The sequence below is a fragment of the Dermochelys coriacea genome, chromosome 7 (genome assembly GCF_009764565.3).
Source record: "Dermochelys coriacea isolate rDerCor1 chromosome 7, rDerCor1.pri.v4, whole genome shotgun sequence".
NCBI lineage: Eukaryota > Metazoa > Chordata > Testudines > Dermochelyidae > Dermochelys > Dermochelys coriacea.
The window spans coordinates 73,025,432-73,047,142 of record NC_050074.1 but is presented as its reverse complement, the minus strand read 5'-3'; the positions used below and the strand labels follow the sequence as shown (position 1 = coordinate 73,047,142).

At 47.9% G+C, this 21,711-nt stretch overlaps 1 protein-coding gene across 2 annotated transcripts in view; it reads left to right on the top strand.

Moving 5' to 3' along the window:
- BMPR1A (bone morphogenetic protein receptor type 1A) overlaps window positions 1-21,711 on the top strand; it is a 207,705-nt gene that overhangs the window by 148,069 nt on the left and 37,925 nt on the right. For both annotated transcript variants that reach the window (XM_038410919.2, XM_038410920.2), the window contains 3 exons: window positions 2,879-3,023; window positions 20,133-20,325; window positions 20,752-21,049. In XM_038410919.2, the coding sequence (XP_038266847.1) occupies window positions 2,879-3,023; window positions 20,133-20,325; window positions 20,752-21,049 (636 nt within the window). The remainder of the gene's footprint in view (window positions 1-2,878; window positions 3,024-20,132; window positions 20,326-20,751; window positions 21,050-21,711) is intronic.

Genomic DNA, 21,711 nt, shown 5'->3' with positions numbered 1-21,711 from the left:
CATGATGGAGTATGATTTGTGAAGTTGTATATATGATATTTGAAGGCAATACATAAGATCTATTGATGCATGTATTGGATGATGCAGTGCTCGTACCAGCAGTACAAAAGGAAAGTTAAGTTGGCGGGGTGCATTGTGTGTGAAGCTGCATTTTAACAGTGCATTTCTCAGTTTTTTCCCCCCAGAACACAAACATTTTGAAGGATTGTGGGGGAGGAGAGGAATGTGTGGGGAGATCTTAACTGAGCATTTTCTGTTTTTCTGACGGTTATTTTGGATTTTGAAGCACTATGTTCTGGGAGCATGTAAGGAGTGGAAAGCCTGGTTGTGGGGCAGTAATCTTAACTCTAACTTTACAAAGCTGTTTGTACATGAATTTTTAAAGTAGATTTCACCCTCCCTGTTTTTTTCTAGAGAAGTTGCTCAGGATGTGCTCTAGCACCACAATGGTGGATGTGATCTTGGAACCTGAATAGAAATTAGAGCTTATAGTGTTTCCTCTGTGCCGTTGGCCTAGAAATTCTCTTGCGGATAAATTAGGGATTTTATGGTAAGGAACATTGCAGCAAATGCCCTCCATGACTCAACAAAGAAGCGGATCGGCAGAGCCCCCTCCAACCAAGACACCGCCAGATTCCTGAGCAGTTCTCTGGATGGCGAATTTGGACAGGACGGTGGCGACATTGCTTCACTGTGGTCCCGCGTTCGCAATGCCACACATCGCCTGAGGAAGCACATCGGCTGCCGCTGGGAGTGGTGCGAGGAGCACCAGGAGCTGGGAGTCGTGGTGCCGCAGATCAAGTCCGACGACAACACCGTCGTCACCCCGAGCGCTGGGGCATGCTGGAGAGGACCCTGAAGGCAGCCATCCGCTCTCTGTACATGGAAACCCTGAAATGTAAACCGGACCAGGGTAAAGCCTTCGAACTGACGAGCAAGTGGGACGCCAGCAACCACTTCCTCGCCAGGGGCGGCTTCACCCGTTTCGCTGACAGGCGGTTCATCCACTGCACCCGGCTCAACTGAGTCCTGCTCAACAGAGCCATCCGCCACGGGAACCAAGACAAGCGTTGCCGGAAGTGCTGCTACTCCAATGAGACCCTGCCCCACGTCCTGTGCAGCTGCAAGCCCCACTCCAGAGCCTGGCAGCTGTGCCACAACGCCATCCAGAACCGCCTGGTGAAAGCCATCGCACCGCGCCTGGGGGAGGTCGTCGTAAACTGCACCATCCCCGGTACTGACAGCCAGTTGCAACCTGACGTGGTAGTCACCGACAAGGCCCAGAAAAAGATCATCCTCGTCGACATCACGGTCCCCTTCGAGAACAGGACCCCGGCCTTCCGCGACGCCCAAGCTCGTAAGCTCGAAAAACACCCCCCCCCGGCAGACACCCTGAGAGCAAAGGGCTATGAGGTGCAGATGCCCTGATCGTCAGAGCCTGGGCGCTTGGGATCCCTGCAACGAGCAAGTGCTGCGGACCTGTGGAATCGGCCGACGCTATGCATGGCTCATGCGGCGCCTCATGGTCTCGGACACAATCCGATGGTCCAGGGACATCTACATCGAACACATCACCGGCCACAGACAGTACCAGGAGGTGTGAGCCGGTACAACGTTGTGCATTATCTATGGGAAAGGGACTGAGAGACTTTTTCCATTGGACCATATGATCGGGAACCATAAACTCACTGAACATTAAATCCCACTAAATGAGGGTAGATCCATCCTCATCATCGTATCCACTCATTATTCCACACCTGAACATAGCCATTATAAGGACAACATACCATACCCTCATATCTCAATATCTGTACTTTGACCCGTTAAACTGTTACCCCAATCGGGGATATTGCAGATTATGTATTCCCTACGCCACCTGTTCCTAAACCGAATTTCACACTCCTTGATAATCTGTAACTTATTTCCTGATAACCAGAAACTTCTGTGCTTGAACTCTGTATTGTTTTCTTTTTACTTCAACATTATCTTAATAAAATTATTAATACTGTGGTAATAGAACCTAATGGAGTCTGGGTTGCAAGTCGCTTTACTCAGTTTCTCTGTTGTTTTGCCTATTTGAAAGTTAGCGAAATAGACAAAATCTTAAGTACTTAGGACACTTTCCTTTCAATTATGATTTCCAGGAGTGGAAGCAGCAAAGAGCAGAATAGAACAGAACAAGAACAGACTGTAATCCTCATATTCAATGTGCGTGCTTCCAGGAACAATATTTATTGTGTGCCAGCTGGAGTTTAGTACATTAGCCAAATTGTCATAATTGAAGGCATTGACATAGCAGAGAATTTTAATATAAAAACTCATGGCTTCATTATAATTGCATATAAAATAAATCTCTGCTTTCCTGTTTGCAATTTTTATTGTATTTGTTTTGTTGTAAAGAAAAAAAGAAGAAAAATAGGAGAAAAGTGATAGGTATTTTTAAACAGTTATTACAAAACAGTCATTTGTAGCTCTCAGCTCCGACATCATTGACCAAAAGATATCTCAACCATTACGCAGATGAACTGAGTTCATTTGTATTCTGTAATCCTATTGGCAAAAATACTGCAAATATTGATAGAAAGTCCTAATTTGCTCTAACTGAAGTTAATATAGCCCAGATGAAAATGTTGACTTGAAAATGTTATATGACCACTTGATAAATTGTAAATCAGTATGTCTACATGAGTCTCAAGTGTCTTTTGTACACAATTTAAATATTCTTCAATCTGTCATCTAAAAATGACATGACCGTGTAATAAGTATTGCTGGTTTTTAAAAACATGCATTTAGCTTTTTTTTTTCATAGGTCAAGATGTTTATTAAACTGTAACATTATATTTAAAAGTATTAATGTGTAGTTTTTTTTCTTTTGCAGACATTACTGTAGATGGGTAGCAAAGAGACGTTGTTATAATCGTGATTTGGAGCAAGATGAAGCATTTATTCCAGCTGGGGAGTCATTAAAGGATCTTATTGACCAGTCACAGAGTTCTGGCAGTGGATCAGGACTACCTTTGTTGGTAAGCCAAAGTCTTAGATTTTCTTTACTGCTATCCTGAATGCCAAAATGGTAAAACTACATTTAAACATATTTTTATTCTTGAAGTATATTAAAAATCCACATTCGCACATTCTTACAATTAAGAAACACATATATACAAATATACATTTTAACCCCCCTATACAATTACCTATTATAATTATAATACGTGACGAAGATGAAGAAAATAAATCTGAGTCCATTTCATTTTTTCACTCTTGTGTGGAGTAGTGAAGAATATACAGATAAGAAACTATTTTTAATGTTTTAAACAAGTTGTCTTGCATAGATAAGATTGACATTTGTATCACTAATGCACTCAAAGAAATTCCCACAACTATATTGTACTCTGTTAGTTAAGTTTGTGGTTTATAAATTAATCGTTCAAAACTTACATCTTTGATATTCAATATACCAGTCCTTCATCCTCCCATTTTTCTGTGATGCCTGTAACCTTGGTTTTATCGGTGACTCTGATGTATCTTTGTTCTGATACCTCTTTGTAAATCCATGTGTCATCACCTACCAAAATCATGGTCCATTTTGGTCAATTTCACGGTCATAGGAATTAAAAAATTATAAATTTAATAATTTCAGCTACTTAAATCTGAAATTTCATGGTGTTGTAATTGTAGGGGTCCTGACCCAAAAAGGAGTTGGGGATGAGGTTGCAAGGTTATTGTTGGGGGTGTTGCGATACTGCTACCCTACTTCTATTCTGCTGCTGGTAGCAGCACTGCCCTCAGAGCTGGGCACCTGGAAAGCGACGGCTTCTGGCCAGGACCCTAGCTCTGAAGGCAGACCTGCCACCAGCAGGAGCGCAGAAGTAAGGCTGGCATGATATGATATTGCCACCCTTACTTCTGCACTGCTGCTGGTGGGGCGCTGCCTTCAAAGCTGGTCGCCCGGCCAACACCCACCGCTCTCTGGCTGCCCAACTCTGAAGGCAGCACAGAAGTAGGGGTGGCAATAAAGTGGCCCCCCGCCCCCTAAAATAACCTTGCAACCCCCCCGAAACTTCCTTTTGGGTCAGGACCTCCAATTTGAGAAATGCTGGTCTCACCTGTGAAATGTGTATAATATAGGGTAAAAGCACACAAAAGATCAGATTTCACAATCCATGACAAGTTTTTCATGGTCGTGAATTTGGTAGGGCCCTAGTCATCACTACAGTGACCATATATGCATTTCACTCAACTTCACCTCTGAAGACCTTGGTCTTCGCTTTTTACCCATTCTATATTGCAGATATCCCAGCTTTCCAGCAGAAAGCTCCTGCCTGTTTTCTCCCATATACAAAGACACATAACATCACCCCATTCACAAATCCCAGTAGCTCCTCATTAGTTTTAGGATCCAACTCTAGAATTGCCCTCAGGTTTTTTTAAAAAGTCTCCATGCACTTAAAGCAGCTTACTTCATAGATCTTCTCTTTCTATGAGTATGTGTCCATGTAGGTTTGCACATGCCCCATGCGTGTGAGGTTAGATGATTTTTTTTTAATAGCCATGTCCATTCAGGCTTCACATGCATCCTGTGCCACCTCATGTTCCCTGCAAGGGATAGAGGGCAGAGTTGCTGCAGCCCTCCATCAGTTCCCTCTTACCACTCATTGCAGCAAGACAGAACTCTGTCACCCCGCTTTTTTTTTTTGGTGATCTTCAAACTAATCATCTTGTCTATTTGTATGAAGAAATCTATCTTCACTCTCGTCTTCATTTATTTTTTAATTTGAATGTTCCTAAAAACAAAACAAAAAGAACAAACCTACATCCCGTCCTGTACAGTGCAGCAAGATGCCTCATGCCAACTGCCATGGCAGACTCTAAACCCACAGGGTTTAAATCCTGCCCAACCTGCAATGGACTCATAACCTTGGTTGATGAGCATAACAGCTGCCTTTCCTGTCTCAAGGTGAGTCCCATCATTGGTTAGTATTTAGTGTGCCTGTCCTTCTTCTCAAGGACTCAAAAGTAGAAGAACACACGGCTGAAACTACACCTACTCAAGTAGTTAATGAGCATCTCCTCAGATCCAGGCAAGACATCCTCCTCCAAAGAAGACGTCTTCAGTGGGTGCCGTCCAAGGAAGCCAGCAGCAAAAGAAAAAACCCATGAAAATGGACACCTGTTGAAACCTTTGGCACCAGCTGCTGCTACACCAGAACCAACAACTGTTTTGGCACTTGTAGCAATGTGCTTGACACCATTACCTCACAGCTCACCAACAGAAGAGCATGACCAAAAGTCAGGGCCAAGTGGAGATCAAACACTGAGAAGTATTGCTCAGGGAGATGTGATGAGACATCAATCCTCCATGGACAGTATCTAAGTCCTCTGCTGAGGGAGTAGTACAGAGTAAACTGGCACCTGCTTCGATTTCAGGACTAAGACCTGCCCCTTACAGAGCAGTCAAGATCCTCTCTGGGGACAACATTAGTGCCAACATAGCACCAGAGCTGAGACATTACCCCATGGCACTCCCATTTGAAGAGTATTTCTCTTCTTCTCCATTCCCAGATTTCTCCTTCATGTTGAGCAGCAGTGCCTCTTCTCTACTTCCTGAGAGTAAACCTAGAGCTGCTACCAGAGATCTATCTTGCTGGGCACAACACCACAAAAGAGACAGGGCTAACCAGCTATAAATGGACCAGTACCCTTATCCCATGCCACCTTAGCCTTACTGGCCCTATTGGGACCACCTTCTCAGAATATCTTCCTCTTCCTCTCCCCTTCCCCAGTAGGTTTAGGAAGAGGAGGCATTGGATTCATCATTGCTCAGACCACAGGTACTAGAACCTTACCCAGGAGCTGTACAATACCAGAACCCTCAATCTCCTCCCAAAGAGTAGTCATCCTCACCTGATCGGGCAGTCATACCAGCTCCTGCCTTGACAGTTGATGACTTTAAAGCTTTTCAGCGTCTGCGAGCTCCTTTGGTGGAGACCCTGGATATCAAAATGACAGTCATACAAGAGAAATCCTGTCAACTCTTTGACATTTTGACTGCATCAGATCTGGTAAGAATTGTTCTCTCCATAAATGAGGGCATGTGATAGCCAGCCAAGGGTCTCTGGCAAACCCTGGCTACCATCCAGTCCATGTCAGAACAGGTGAACTGTGGGACTATCAGGTGCCTCTAAAAATTCAAATACTTTTACTCCCATCAAAACCCAGGATCATTGGTCGTTGCAGTAATTCAGGAAAAATCAAATGAACAAAAGGCACGCCCAAGAACAAGGATATTCAGGTACAAAGCCTACTCATCCATTTTAATGTAACTCCATGTGGCAAACTACCAGACTCTCACCAGATAAGATTTCCTGACGTGAGAAAGGGTTGGTTCCCTTCCTGGTGAAAGTACTGCAGAACTCTGGAGCGTATATAGATCTCGGAGAAGGCCAAATGTTTACCAGTACAGCCCTAAAGGCAGCCTTGGATACCTCCTTAAGGTTGATGACCATGGCTGTAACCGTGAGGCTGTTAGCATCTGCCATGGGGAAGTTGAGGACAACATACAAGACCTCTCTTTCAGTGGTATGAAACTCTTCAACAAAAGAACTCAGGAAGCACTGTGCTCCTTGAAGGATTCAGGGGGCCCTCTCAGCACAGTAGGCTCACCCATATTCTCAGGGCAGACAGCCAGAGTACCTATCATGGAAATGATTGTGATACTCAAGGAGACTCCAGTCATCTGCCTCCTCCGTTACACGGTCTGTCCCATCATCCAAACAGTAGATTTGATGGGAATGTCAGGAGCCACATAGGAACAGATCAGGAGACAGTCTTCATCTTGGATATAGTAGCCCGTGGCTAGGCCATTTATTTTCACACTTTCTGCCCACCCACTCTCCTTCCCTGTCCCTCTCCAGGGATCCTTCACACAAAAGCCTCTTACAAAGAGAAATGGCCCCCTTCCTTCGTTAAAGGGCTGGTCTGTACTACCATGGTAAATCGATCTAGGTTACATGACTTCAGTTACATAGCTAGATCCATTCACCGCAGTGTGTACACTGCGCTATGTTGACGGGAGATGCTCTCCCACTGACTTCCTTTTTGTTTCTTGGGGAGATTGAGTACACAAATGGATAGAAGAGCGCTCTCCCATTGATTTAGCATGTCTTCACCAGACACGCTAAATCTACACTGCTGCATCGATCGCAGCAGTGCCGATTTAGCTAGTAGTGTAGCTATGCCTAAGACCCATAGAGGATCCTCAAGAGTATAGGGAAAGAGGCTTCTAGCCATGATATTTCATTATCTCAAGGAAGAAGGGTCTTCATCCTATTTTAAATCTGAAGAGATTGAACAGCTACACACACCACCTCAGATTCAGGATGGTATCTCTTGCTTCTGTTGTTCCATTTCTTCAGGCTCAAGCATGGTTTGTGGCTTTCAAATTGCAAGGTGTGTACCTCCATATGTCTATCCACCCAGCCTGCAGGAAGTATTCAAAGTTCAAAGTGGGACTATATCATTACCTGTACAAGATAAAGTTGCTCGGGCTCTCCACAGCACTGTCCCACCTGAGAATGTAAAGCTTTCATGTCTCTCCCTGCTTGGATCACTGGCTGATCAGAAGCAGATTACGGCAGGAGTCTGTGAACGTGACACTGCTTGATAGACTTTACCTGTTGCCCGTCCAACTTTGTGTAAGAACCTGCAAGACTAGGACCTGGCACCTTGGGGTTCCAGACCACCAACATTGAAAACATATTTCAACATTGCCACTGGAAGCTCAGGCCGGCTTTCTGCTGGGGAGTCCTGTGAAGCTAGACACTGCAGGAAGTACTGTCCAGTGGGGCCCGAGTGGCTGCCCCAAAAGTCCACTGATTGGCCAGTGTTGGTATATATACCAGAAAGCAATCACAGGGAGCTGTCTGAGTAACCATGCATTGTTTCCTCATTGTTTCCACTCAGATCTTGCCTTGCTGTGAACCCCAGACTCTGGCTCCTGACCCTGGCTTAATCCAGACTCTACTACTTGCCTCCTGTCTACAACTCAATGCCTGGCTACGACTTCTGGCATCCCAGCCCGACTCAGCTCCAACTCCACTATTTGTCTCCTGACTGCAGCTTGGTAACTGACCTGTACACACAGGCCATCCATGGCCCTGACTGTTTTTAGACCCTTTTTGTCCCCCATACTGCATCCAACCCCTCGAAAGGTGAATGGGGTGGGCCACCCTCTGACCAGAGGTTCCCTGAGGATCCGGGACCTGCAGGACCAAGTCACCTGTCTGCAAGTAGAGTATCTCACGCTACAGACCCAAACTACATAGTTTATAACCAAAGCACAGACCTTGCATGAGCAGTTGGCACAGTCACTAAGCCCAGGTGAAGCAGCTTGCTGCCAAAGCACAGACCTTATGCGAGCAGCTAGCAAGCAGCTATACTCAGTTGTTCTTCCTGCTCTACCTCCAAACTAATCCCAGAGACTAGTCAGCCTTCTCATTGGCAAAGTGTTTGGGCTTCCCCCCGTTGGAGCAGAACAGAGCAGTGCACTCCAACTGGGATGCCTTCATGCAAGCCTTCTTGACCATTGTTGATGACCAATATCATGTCTGCTCTGCAGATACTGCCCCCCGGAAGGTTTGTCAAAGGCAAGAGCTGGCCACCACCTACACCACTTACTTCCAATGGCTTTCTGCTGATGAGTGGAATGAGGCAGCCCGGTTTACACCAGTTCCAGTGAGGACTCAGTGAAGTGGTAAAAGATGATCTAGCCCATTTTAAAAACCCCATCCGCCTAGAGGTCTTTATTGACCTTGCCTTGTGCATCTGCTCTCAGCTGCGCAAGTGGAAGGAGGAAAGAAGGGGCTGCCTTATGCCCCTATGTCTATCTGGTGTGCAAAAGCCTATAGAACTGAGTCCTGAACTCATGCAGGTCGACCTGGGTCACTGATTCATGACCCCAGAGGAGAAAGAATGTTAATCTCTGTTTTTACTGTGGGGTGCCAGGCCACACCCTTGCCTACTGTCCTGCTTGGGAAACGGACCAGCCCAGGCCCATTAGGGGGATACAGCCTCAGCATCATCAGAGCTCTGTGCTCTGGAATCACCCTGAAAACCTTGAGTAGAACCTGACCCAGGAACCATGACGTATCCCTGCATTTCCAGTTGCCACTGTAACTGGGGAGCTTGGAATTGGTGAGATGGATTCCCCTGCAACTGACACTTTGGGGATGCTGCCAACTTTATAGATCTTAAGGCACCCCAAACACTCCAGTTCCCTTTCCAGCCAAAATCTATACCAGACCTGGTGGAGATGATTTATGGGCTGCTTCTGTCATCAGGACCAGTGATCCAAGACACCATCCCCTTACAGGCATTAGTGGAAAATAATATGTTTAGATGTGATCTACTCTCCATTCTTTTCAGTAATTCTTGGCATTCTTTTGTTGGGGCAGCATGACCCTTGTATTTCCCAGCGGTGGAGGAACATAAGCTTCTCCTTTAAATATTGTCAGAAAGCTTGCATCCATCAAATTCACCAGGCCCCGAGATACCCAAGCCCTGGGCCCCAGCACCAGATAAGACTCTTGGAAGTGAGACCCCGGGCAGCAGGGGCTAACCAGAAGGGGCAGATCTAGACCAGACCCCCGACAAATACTAAGACTACCTGGATGTGTTTGAAAGGAAAAACACAGATTCACAGCCCCCACAATGGGGACTATGAGTGTCCAATAAACCTACAACTCAGGGCAGAGGTGTCCTACAGTTGCATATACACCATTTCTGAACCAGAGCTCGAGGCACAACACAGGTATAGCCAGGAAAATCTTTCAAAGGGCTTCATTCAGCAACCCATCTCTCCAGCAGGAGCACCAGTCCGCCTTATGCGAATAAAGGATGGGTCACTATCATAGAAATCAGGGATGGCAAAACTGCAGCTTGTGAGCTGCATGCAGCTTTTTTACAGTTAAAATAAGACTTGCAGAGCCCCCTCCCCACTCCTCCCATTTTCTGCCTACCAGACTGGTGGGGAGGGGGGAAGCTTGGGGCTTTCGCCTGCTGCAGGGTGGTGGGGCTTGGGGCTTCTTCCCTGCAGGGAGGGGTGTCTTTGGTCTTCAGCCCCTCGGGGCACACCTACCAGGACTTGGGACTTTAGCAGGAATGAGGCTGAAGCCCCGGCAGATGCCTCCCACATGGCTGAAGCCCTGAGACCCACCAACCCGCCTCCCCTGAGGCTGAAGCCCTGGCAGGCGCACCCCGACTCTTGAACTTCCGAAGGTTGTCCTGTGTGGCTCGGAAGGTCAGTAAGTTTGACCACCCCAATAGAATCATAGGCTAAGAAAGGAGCACAAGGGTCATCTAGTCTAACCCCCTGCAAAGTTGGAGGATTTGTTGTATCTAAACCACCCAAGACAGATAGCTCTTCTTTGAGTGATTGCTCATGTCCATTCCATTGTTGGTGTGTGTGCTCACAACATGCACTGGTGCCGGAAGATTTTCCCCCAATGGTATCTGTAGAGGACCGGCTCTGGCGCCCTCTGCAGTGGTGCATGTATGCGCTGGTATAAGGGGCGCCGCTGGCTCCCCTGCCCGCAGTTCCTTCTTACCGCCAGTGACAGTGCTGGAACATCTCCTTGCCTTAGGAAACTTTCCTTCTCAACTGTGCCTCGTTGTGAATCTCTTATATATAGTTCTTAGAAAGTTTGTATAGTTTATTAGTTCCCTTAATGCGCAAGTTAGAATAATCCCCGATTGGACTTTGCCTAGGGATGGGGCATGCCCCGATCCCCGGGCTTCAAGCCTTGTGACTGCTACAAAAAACTTACACCAGTCAGTGATCCCCATCAAAGTTGTCTGAAGTGTTTGGGGGAGAGACATGTGAGCGACAAGTGCCACATTTTGTAAAAGTTTCAAGCCACAACCAAAAAGGAGCAGGGCATTCGACTTAGAGTACTCCTTATGGAGTCAACCCTCGCACCCACCTCGGAGACAGCTATATTGGACTCCGCTCCAAGCACTGCCGCATCGGTGTGGAGTGCACAGCCGGCACCAACCTCCGACCAGCATCAATCCCTATCCCCAGTACTGGCTAAAAAGCAAAGAAAGGCTGGGAGAGGGCATTCTCCTACATCCCATAAAGAGAAGGAGAGAGCCGGGGGAGAGCAAAGACCTGATGGGAGCAGCTCCTCCCCTTCAGACAGTGGCCAGTCTCCAGCAGCTCTTGGGCTGTCGAGCCCCCTTCGAGACCCACCCACCACCCCGGGAAGTGGTAGAGGCACTCAGTACCTGGCGGTGCCTTCCACACCGAGGCCTTTCAGGCCACTAAGGACATATTGTCCCTGCTAATGCTGCTCACGTCAGTTAGCGAGGTTCCCCCATTCAAGGGGTAAACCCACTCTGGGACCTCTCCAGCAGTCCCCCATCGGTGCGGCACTGCTCCCCGATGCAGGGGGTGCCCTGCCAACGCTCACCTGAGCAGTGCTGCCAGCTCCTGGGTATGGGTCAGCTTACCTGTCAGAGTTCCCAGCATCGTTCTCTGGACTCTAGACAGCATTCCCTGGGATCCTGGCACCGATCTCCGGCTGTCTGGCGCAGACTTCTGGAGATGCGTCGCCAGTCCCCAGAGCAGCCGAATCAATCTTCAAACTTGGGGCACCACTCTGGAGAGTCAAGATGCTGGTCCCCAGAGTCCTGTCACTGGTCTCTAATTTGCTGCTACAGATCCCCACGGGTACTTTGATGATCTCCTGAGCCAAGATGTCGATCCTCTCTCTCCCAGTCCACGGAGCTGCACTGCTCTCAAAGCATGAGGCATTCATCGCTGGGGTACTGTTACCATTCTGCTGAATGCTGCGTGATTCAATCTAGAGGAACAAGCCTGCTCTAGTCATATACAGCAGGTTCTCTTGGAGAAGCAGAAAGTCCTCCACCAGAGCAACTTACCTGGCAAAGTGGAAGCATTTCTCCTGCTGAGCATCAGAACGGAATATCTCCCTGGCCCAGTCATCTCTGCAGTCCATCCTGGATTACCTGCTTCACTTAAAGCACCAAGGGCTCACCTTCTCTTCTATCAAGGTGCATCTGGCTGCTGTATCAGCCTTGCATCCAGGGTAGATCGGTGTTCTCACATGAGTTGTCGATCAAGTTCTTGGAAGGCCTTAGAAGACTCTTTCTGCCGATCCGGGATCCAGTTCCCCAGTGGGACCTCAATCTGATCCTCTCCAGGCTCATGGGTCCACCCTTTGAGCCAGTGGCTTCTTTTTCCCTTTCCCACTTATCATGGAAGATTGCATTCCTTGTAGCTATTACCTCGGCAAGATGTGTCTCCAAAATTAAAGCCCTCACTTTGGAGCCCTGGTACACTGTATTCTACAAGGACATGGTCCAGGTCCAGCTGCGGCCCCATCCGGCCTTCTTGCCAAAGGTGGTGTCACACTTCCATGTGAACCAAGATAATTTCCTCCTGGTGTTCTGTCAAAAGCCTCACATGACCAATGAGGAGAGGCGACTGCACTCTCTGGATGTCAGGCATGCCCTGGTGTTCTACCTGGAGCGCACCAAGCCCTTATGCAGCTCAACCCAGCTCTTTATCTCAATAGCTGACAGGATGAAGGCCTTTCCGGTGTCCTCTCAGAGGATTTTGACTTGGATCACCACCTGCATCTATACTTTTTGAGTTAGCACAGGCTGTGCTTCCACCGATACTGAAGGCTCACTTGACTAGGCTCAGGCATCTTTGCCTGCCTTCCTGACATATGTCCCCTATCCAGGACATCTGCAGGGCCACGATGTGGTCTTCAGTACACACGTTCACGATGCATTACACCATCACCCAGCAAACCAGAGATGATATTGGATTTGGCAGAACTGTGTTGCAGTTGACACATCCATGAATTCCTATCTGCCACCCATGGTACTGCTTGGGGGTCACCTACAATGGAATGGACATGAGCAAGCTCTCGATAAATAAAAGATTATCTGTTTTTGTAACTGGTGTTCTTCGAGCTGTGTTGCTTATGTCCATTCCAGGACCCTCCCTCCTTCCCCTCTGTCGGAATTTCGGCAAGAAGGAATTGAGGGAGTGGAGAGTCAGCGGTGCCCTTTATACCGCGGCGCCAGAGCCAGGCCCCTATGGATACCACTGAGGGGAAAACTTCCAGCACCAGTGCGTGTGGCAAGCACACACACCTACAATGGAATCGGACATGAGCAACACATCTCAAAGAACGAGTTACAAAAGGTAAACGTCTTTTACTTACCCTACAGTAACTGGTTCTTTTTCAAATGATTGCTCATGTGCATTCCAATACGTGTATGCATGCACTGCATGCATGATCGCCGGAAGCTTTTCCCTAGCGGTACCCGTTGGGTCGGCTGTGGAGACCCCTAGAGTGGCGCCTTCATGGTGGTGTATATATGTCCTTGCTGACCCGCCGCCTGCTTAGTTCCTTCTTACCGTCCGTGACGGTCATTGGAACAACTTAGTCTTTTGTTTTGCAAGTGCCTTATCTAGTGGTTCCCTTGTTTCTAGCGTAAATAGTTGTTTGTTAGCTGTTAATAGTTGTAGATTAGATTAGTTTAGCTTACTTCGGGGCGGTTCCCCCTGTTCTACTCTCCCCGGCGCTGAGGCATGCCTCGGTCGCAGGGGTTTAAAGCATGCGAGAGGTGTGCAAAACCTATGTCAACAAGTGATCCTTATGCCGCCTGTCTCAAGTGCCTCGGGGAGGGCCATCAGACAGATAAGTGCCCTATTTGCAGGAGCTTCACACAGAGGACTAAGAGGGAGCGGGACTATTGCCTGAAGCTCCTGTTGTTGGAGTCGGCCCTTCAGCCACAGCCTGAGCTGACACCAGCACCCTCAGTGCGCAGCACACTGGCCTTGGTGTGGGATGTCCCAGAACTGAGGAAGGACTCCGCCAGGGAGCACCGGCAGCGCTCAGTGGCCTGCAAGGCCAGTGCCTCGCGGAAGCACCGTTCACAGTCTCCAGTGCTGCATAAGAAAAAGAAACCAGACAGAGGACGTTCCCCTGTCAGGAAGCCGAGGGGAGATTCCAGTGGGCTGAGTCCTCCGGTGGGACACCCTTGGTCTGGTCCCCAAGAACCAGTACCGTTGAATCCGGCCCCAGGCACGGTGCCGTTGAGTCCGGTGAGAACAGACTCTCCTACCCGCGACGATTTGGAGGAAGAGCTTGATCTCCCCTCCACTCCAGACACATTTGAGGCGGCTCAGAACCTCACTGATATGACGGCGCAGTACCTGGCCCTGCAGGTGCGGGGCCCGGCCTCGCAAACTTAGGCAATGGCACCGACTGTGGCGTCGTGCCCAGCACTGCGGGCAATTATAACACCAATCACGACACTGATGCCGATGGCGGCACTGATGGTGGTGCTGCCATTGATTCATCATCGGGGGAAGCCCATGATATTGCGGTGCCGATCTCCGTCTCCCCGGTACCGCTCCCCGGCACCGTTGGGCTCCACTCCCTCGTGGTTGGGTACTGAATACTCGTCAGAGTCGGTCGCAAAATTGTCTGTGTCCCTACACAGCCACTCCCAGTCCTGGCACTGATCCCGGCACTGTAGGTTGGCGGAACAACCTGCACCAGTTGCCACCTGGCCACCTCAGTGGCAGGGCCCAGTGCAATGGTCTTTTTGGACCCCCTGGGCCTACTACCAGGCCCAAGGTCAGGGATGTAGGCCAGTATCGGTGGTATCAGTCCCCGGTGCCCCTCCATCAGCAACGTTGATGGCACGCCACATACCTAGGGCCCCTGAGGATCCCTTACAGGACAGGGCTGTTGAGCAGCTGCAGTCAAGCACGGCCCCTCCTCCACTGACGTCAGTGGCACCTGAACCTCCGGTCACAGGGTGCTCCAAGGTACCTGACCTGGCCTCCAGAGAACCTGAGGGGCAGGAAGACCCTGTCCCGGGAACCTCTTCCTCGTCTTTGCCAGATGAGGCTGAGGTGGGCACCTCCATCACTCTACCACCAATGGATGCCAAAGGCCACCAGGACCTGCTGAGGAGGGTAGCAGTTAACCTCAACCTCCAGGCAGAGGAGGTTATGGAGAACTCTGATCCGATGGTGGACATCCTCACCCCTGAGGGTCCTTCCAGAGTAGCTTTGCCCCTCATAAGGACAATTCAGAACACCACGAAAGTGCTCTGGCAAATCCCGGCCTCTATACCACCAACAGCAAAAGGGGTCAAGAGACGCTACTTTGTGCCACAAAAGGTCTATGAGCACCCGTTTACCCACCCCCAACTGGCGACTCTTACGGTTGATGCAGCAAACCACAAGGAGTGGCAGGTTCAACCAGGCCCGCACCTAGGTCACGTGACTCCAAGGAGCTGGATGTCTTTGGCCGTAAAGTCTATTCGATTGAGGGGCTCCAGCTTTGGGTAGCGAATCAGCAGGTGGTGCTTAGCCGATATGCTTTCAATTCCTGGAGCTCATTGGCTAAATTCCAGGAGTTAATCCTGGCTGATTCTCGCAGGGAGTTTGGTGCGCTCCTTGAGGAGGGAAGAGTGATTTCTAGGACCGCCCTCCAGGCAGCCCTGGATGCAACGGACTCTGCGGCTAGTACTATGGCCACCATCATCACTATGAGGTGCAGTGTGTGGCTTCAGGTTTCAGGGATCCCACCTGAGATCCAAAATACAATTCAGGACCTCCCCTTTGACTGTGAGGGCCTGTTTGCTCAAAATACAGACACACGCCTACATAGCCTGAAGGACTCGCAGGCAACTCTGAAGTCTCTGGGTCCCAACACCTCAGAGAAAGCCCTTTAGACCTCAGCCCCCATCCCATTTCTGTTCCCTCCCACCTCCCTTCCCGGTCCCTCTTCAGGGATTCCTCTCATGAGCAACTCCTTTTACAAGAGGTACAATTGCTCCTAGCTCTAGGGTCAATAGAGGAGATTCCTCAGGAATTCAGGGGCAAGGAGTTCTACTCCTACTATTTCCTCATCCCCAAGGCCAAGGGCAGGCTTCAGCCTATCCTGGACCTACGAGACCTCAACACATAAATAAAAAAGATGAAGTTTCGCATGGTCTCTCTGGCTGCCATCATTCCCTCCCTGGATCTGGGAGACTGGTATGCTGCCCTCGACTTGAAGGACGCGTATTTTCACATTGCTGCTATTCCAGCCCACAGACGTTTTCTCAGGTTGTAGTCAGTGGCCAGCACTACCAGTTCAGGGTGCTCCCCCTGGGTGTTCACCAAGTGTATGGCGGTAGTGGTGGCCTTCCTCCGCAGATGCCAGGTGCAGGTGTTCCAGTATTTGGACGACTGGCTCATCAAGGCCGAGTCCCAAGCACAGGTGATGGAGCACGTATCCCTGGCACGGGCTACATTTCACAGATTGGGACTTGTATTGAACGAGCCCAAGTCCACACTGACCCCCACACAAACAATAGAGTTCATCGGTGCTCTCTTGGACTCCACGCGCACGAGGGCATTCCTTCCGGATCTATGTTTCAAAGTGCTCACGGACATTATCCAGACCCTCCTCCGCTTCCCCACAACTACAGGCAGGAATTGTATGAGACTACTGGGGCATATGGCGGCCTGTATGTACAGCTCATAGCCTCTGGCCCCTCCATACATGGTTAGCGCAGGTGCACAGACTGGGCAGGGACCCATTGGACTCAATCACGAGCCTTCCGCCTCAAATTCTCCACTCTCTCCAATGGTGGCTGCAACCACAGCTGGTTTGTGCATGAAGGTGTTTGACCCTTCGCAAAACTCCAACCCATGCTTTCCCTTGTCACAGACGCTTCGGCGCTCAGTTGGGGAGCACATCTGGGCAATATCAGAACCCAGGGCCTCTGGTCCCATGCAGAGCTATCGCTGAATATCAACATGAGGGAGCTGAGGGCTGTTCGTCTGGCATGCCAAGCGTTTCTGGCCCATCTGCAGGGCATGTGCATATCGGTGCTCACGGACAATACTGCGGCAATGTTCTGTATAAACAAACAGGGTAGTGCTCGTTCCTCTCTCCTCTGTCGAGAAGCCCTCGTGCTGTGGGAGTTTTGTATCGCCCACTCTATTCACCTGCAGGCATCGCAACTTCCAGGGGTGCAGAAGGAACTGGCAGACCGCCTCAGTTGCTCGTTCCCTGGACACGAGTGGTCCCTCAAACGGGACATCGCTCACTCAATTTTCCAGAGATGGGGCTCTCCCCACATGGACCTGTTAACGCGGAGCAACAGGAAGTGCCAGAGATTCTGCTCCTTCCTGAACCACAGCCCAGGCTCCACCGCGGACACCTTTCACCTGTTATGGACAGGTCGGCTGCTGTACGCGTTCCCGCCATTCCCCTCATACACTGGGTGCTCCTCAAGACTCGTCAGGACAGGGCTTCCTTAATTCTCATAGCCCCAGCGTGGCCCCGCCAGCACTGGTTCACCATGTTACTGAACCTCTCTGTGGAAAGACCAGTAGCGCTCCCTCTCTGTCCAACCCTAATCTCACAGGACCACGACCATCTACAGCACCCCAACCTGGAGTCACTCCACCTCATGGTGTGGAACCTCTTGAACTTCAGTGCTCGCAATTGATTAGCGAGGTCCTGCTGTGGAGTAGGAAACCCTCCATTTGAGCCATGTGCCTGGCTAAGTGGAAGTGTTTCTCCATTTGGTCTCGACAAAGGGGAACTGAGCTGCAATCAGCCCCAATTCCTTATTTTGGACTATCTTTTAGATCTCAAGCACCAAGGGTTAGCAATATCATCCCTAAGGGTACACCTCGCGGCTATTTTGGCTTTCCACCCAGGAACGGCAGGGGGTTCAGTGTTTGGTAATCCCATGGTGAGCATGTTTCTTAAGGGCCTTGATAGACTTAATCCTCCAGTACGTCGGCCCATCCCCCCCATGGACCTCAACCTAGTTCTGTCCTCACTCCTGGAGTCCCCCTTTGAGGCCATGGCTAACTGTCTTCTCTCCTACTTTTCCTGGAAGGTGGTTTTCCTTGTGGCTATAACCTCTGCTAGGAGGATATCCAAACTCAGGGCACTGACCTCCGAACCTCCATATAGGGTATTTTATAAAGACATGGTGCAGCTATGCCCCCATCCTACATTCCTGCCTAAGGTTGTCTCCCAGTTTCATGTGAACCAGGACATATTTCTACCTGTTTTCTTCCCTAAACCCCATGCCACTCACAGGGAGCACATATTCCATTCCTTGGAAGTTAGATGGGCCCTAGCATTTTACATTGAATGCACAAAGCCATTTCGTAAGTCACCACAGCTCTTCATTGCTATTGCGGAAAGAATGAGGGGGGCTTCCGATCTCATGACAGCGCATCTCGTCATGAATCACATCCTGCATCAGGACTTGCTATGACTTAGCTAAAGTTCCAGCCCCGCTGATTACGGCGCACTCTACCAGAGCGCAGGCGGCGTCCACAGCTTTCCTGATGCAGGTGCCTATCCAGGACGTTTGCAAGGCGGCAACCTGGTCTTCAGTCCACACCTTCACATCCTACTATGCCATTACCCAGCAGGCGAGGGATGATGCTGGGTTTGGTAGGGCAGTCCTGCACTTGGCAGTTAGGTGAACTCTGACCCTCCCCCGGGGTAACTACTTGGAAGTCATGTATTGGAATGCACATGAGCAATCACTCGAAGAAAAAACAGTTACTTACCTCTCGTAAGTGTTGTTCTTCGAGATGTGTTGCTCATGTCCATTCCAAATCCCACCCATGTCCCCACTGTCGGAGTATTCCGGCAAGAAGGAACTGACCAGGCAGCAGGTCAGCAGGGACATAAATACACTGCCATGAAGGCGCCACTCTAGGGTCTCTACAGCCGACCCGACGGCTACCACTAGGGGAAAGTTTCCGGCAGTCGTGTACATGGCATGCGCACACACCTATTGGAATTGACATGAGCAACACATCTCGAAGAACAACAGTTACGAGAGGTAGGTAACCATTTTTTCTTCAACATGTGGTCAGTGTGGTTCTCATGATTCCATCCCTGCTTTTCAGAGTTCTCTGCTTCCATGGACTTGAATTGCAGGGGAATTGAGGAAGCATCACAGTCACTCCCCCTTTATTCCCTTGCATGAGAGCACAAGGAGAGGCCCAGGCCCATGTGCAACCCTGATGGATTCTGTTACTAAAATAAAATATCCAATCTCACGTGCGTGGGGTGCATGCACACCTGCAGTGGGATCTTGAAGAGCCATAGTTACTTGTAAGGAAGGTTACTGTGCTTTCTCCTTTTATCAATCTAGTATTAGTCTCCTCTGTGTTACTACTGCAACGTCAGGCCATAGGTTGGTACAAGAGCTGTTTTCTTTGTGTTTTTCAACCTCATCAGTTCTCTGTCTAATTTATTATCTCATCTGAAGACACCCATTTCTTCCTTTGCCTGTGTGAATACTACTTAATTTCTGAACTATGCTATTTATCTGCAAATGTTTAATTCTGTATAATTTTTTGAACTGCATTTAGTATGAAAGACACTATACAAACAAACACATACACACACAAATATGTAAAAGAGTCAGTCTTTTTCTTCCATGTAATGAACCAGAACTAGAAAGCATGAGAAGAGAGGTTCTTTTGTAGAAAACCTGCTGAGGCCAGTAAAATATAAAGAAGTGTTCTGTCCTCCAGCAGGTCTTCAGATAAAATACCTTAGACTTGGATAATACCATTCCAGTTGTAAGGTTTTTTTTTCTTCAGCTTTATTAATGATATTTAATAAAATAGGCTGGCATACTTTACACTGGTCATGAACAACTGTAATAACTGCATAAATATGCTGATTCAACAATGAATTGAGGCATGCATTTTAGCATAATTATTGTAGTAGCTCAGCAAAAAGGCTTATCCAGTGAGACAGGTGGCTATAATCCTATGCAAATTAGAAGAATTTAGTTCAGTCTAATTTAAACAAAAATCAAATGTATTTTCTTCTTTGAGTATTTTAGTTATTGATTTTTGTACACATTCACTCTCCCAATCGAGGCAGCAATGATTAGTTAGAAGGAGGAGTAGCTGGAAAGAATCTAGAATACACTTTTGAAATGGGACCATTGTTAAGGCAAGCAAAGTTTTAAGACTGACAATCATCTTGACAATGTGCCTTCAATCACTTGCTGATTTTTCTTTTCTTGTTTAGGTTCAGCGCACTATTGCCAAACAGATTCAGATGGTGCGGCAAGTTGGGAAAGGGCGATATGGTGAGGTGTGGATGGGTAAATGGCGAGGTGAAAAAGTGGCAGTCAAAGTATTCTTTACCACTGAGGAAGCCAGTTGGTTCAGAGAAACTGAGATTTACCAGACTGTTCTAATGCGTCATGAAAACATACTGGGTAAGTAAGCAGTTTGTAATTTGAATGGGTAGTGGAGGACTTGTATTTCAAAGAATTGTAGTTGTTTCATGAAGAGTGGGGAGAAGTTCCTTTATGAAATCACTGGAGGAATGTAGCATAGCATATAATAATAAAATGCCGTAATTATATGCAGACTAGGGATCTTGCTTATTTTAATGTTACAAATAACAGATCTTGACTTTTCTTCTTTTGCTTGAGGACCAGCATTGTGACATCACATGAGGTTGAAACCTAAACTGTAGCACTCCTGGTCCCCAAATAAGAAGTGATGGGTGTGTAAGGGGCTGTTGAGTCTTACTTTAAAATGAGACTTCAGCTTTTTCATTTCCTGAAAAGTCTTGCAACTAATGAATTATGTTATTTTTATGTAACACTAAATGCTAACTTTCTTTATGCATTTGACAGGTTTTATAGCAGCTGATATTAAAGGCACAGGTTCCTGGACACAACTTTACTTGATTACAGATTACCATGAAAATGGATCCTTGTATGACTTCCTGAAATGTGCCACACTTGACAACAGGGCTTTGCTCAAACTGGCTTACTCTGCTGCATGTGGTCTGTGCCATCTACACACAGAAATTTATGGGACACAAGGCAAGCCTGCTATTGCACACAGGGACCTGAAGAGTAAAAATATCTTGATAAAGAAAAATGGAAGCTGCTGTATTGCTGACCTGGGCCTTGCAGTCAAATTTAACAGGTAGCTGATCAAAGCCTATTAACAGTTGGTATCTTTTGCATGTATTTTGAAAGGCATCAAAGATCAAGTTGAAATGAGTGTTAATTCACTGATTGGTTGTTTCACAGTTGAACAGTAAAACTGTATGGTGTATATTTATTGTTTTGAGAGTCAAATGCTCTTCTTTACTTTGGATATGGGGTGAATATTGAGGTGGAAGAACAGATGGTCTCAAAGGTGGTTAGGATGGAGAACTAAGAGTTCAAACCTCTACAAAATTTCACATCACTTGTTCCCTTCTTCACAAGAAGGAGAGAAAAGGAAACAAATCCACTGCCCAGAATCCAAAACTTCATCTTTCCCTTGAGCATCTCTATAATGCTTTCATATATTTTTAGTAGAAGATCTGTGACTCATTGAAAATTTGAGCAACATAAAATGAATTGAATAGTAAAATAAATTACCTACAAAATTACTGTTTTGCCTGTAATTATTTAAAAAATATGAAAAATTACTACAAAAACAATTGCTAATGTGTGAAGCAGCCACAAAATTTCACTTTCCCACATTAGTGCCAAAGAAATTGCAAATCCTTGTCCAAGAATTTGGGTTCAGATATGGTAATTTCTAGTATGGTTTTTAGTGGGTGTCTGGATAGTATGGTGGTAGAACATTATAAATGC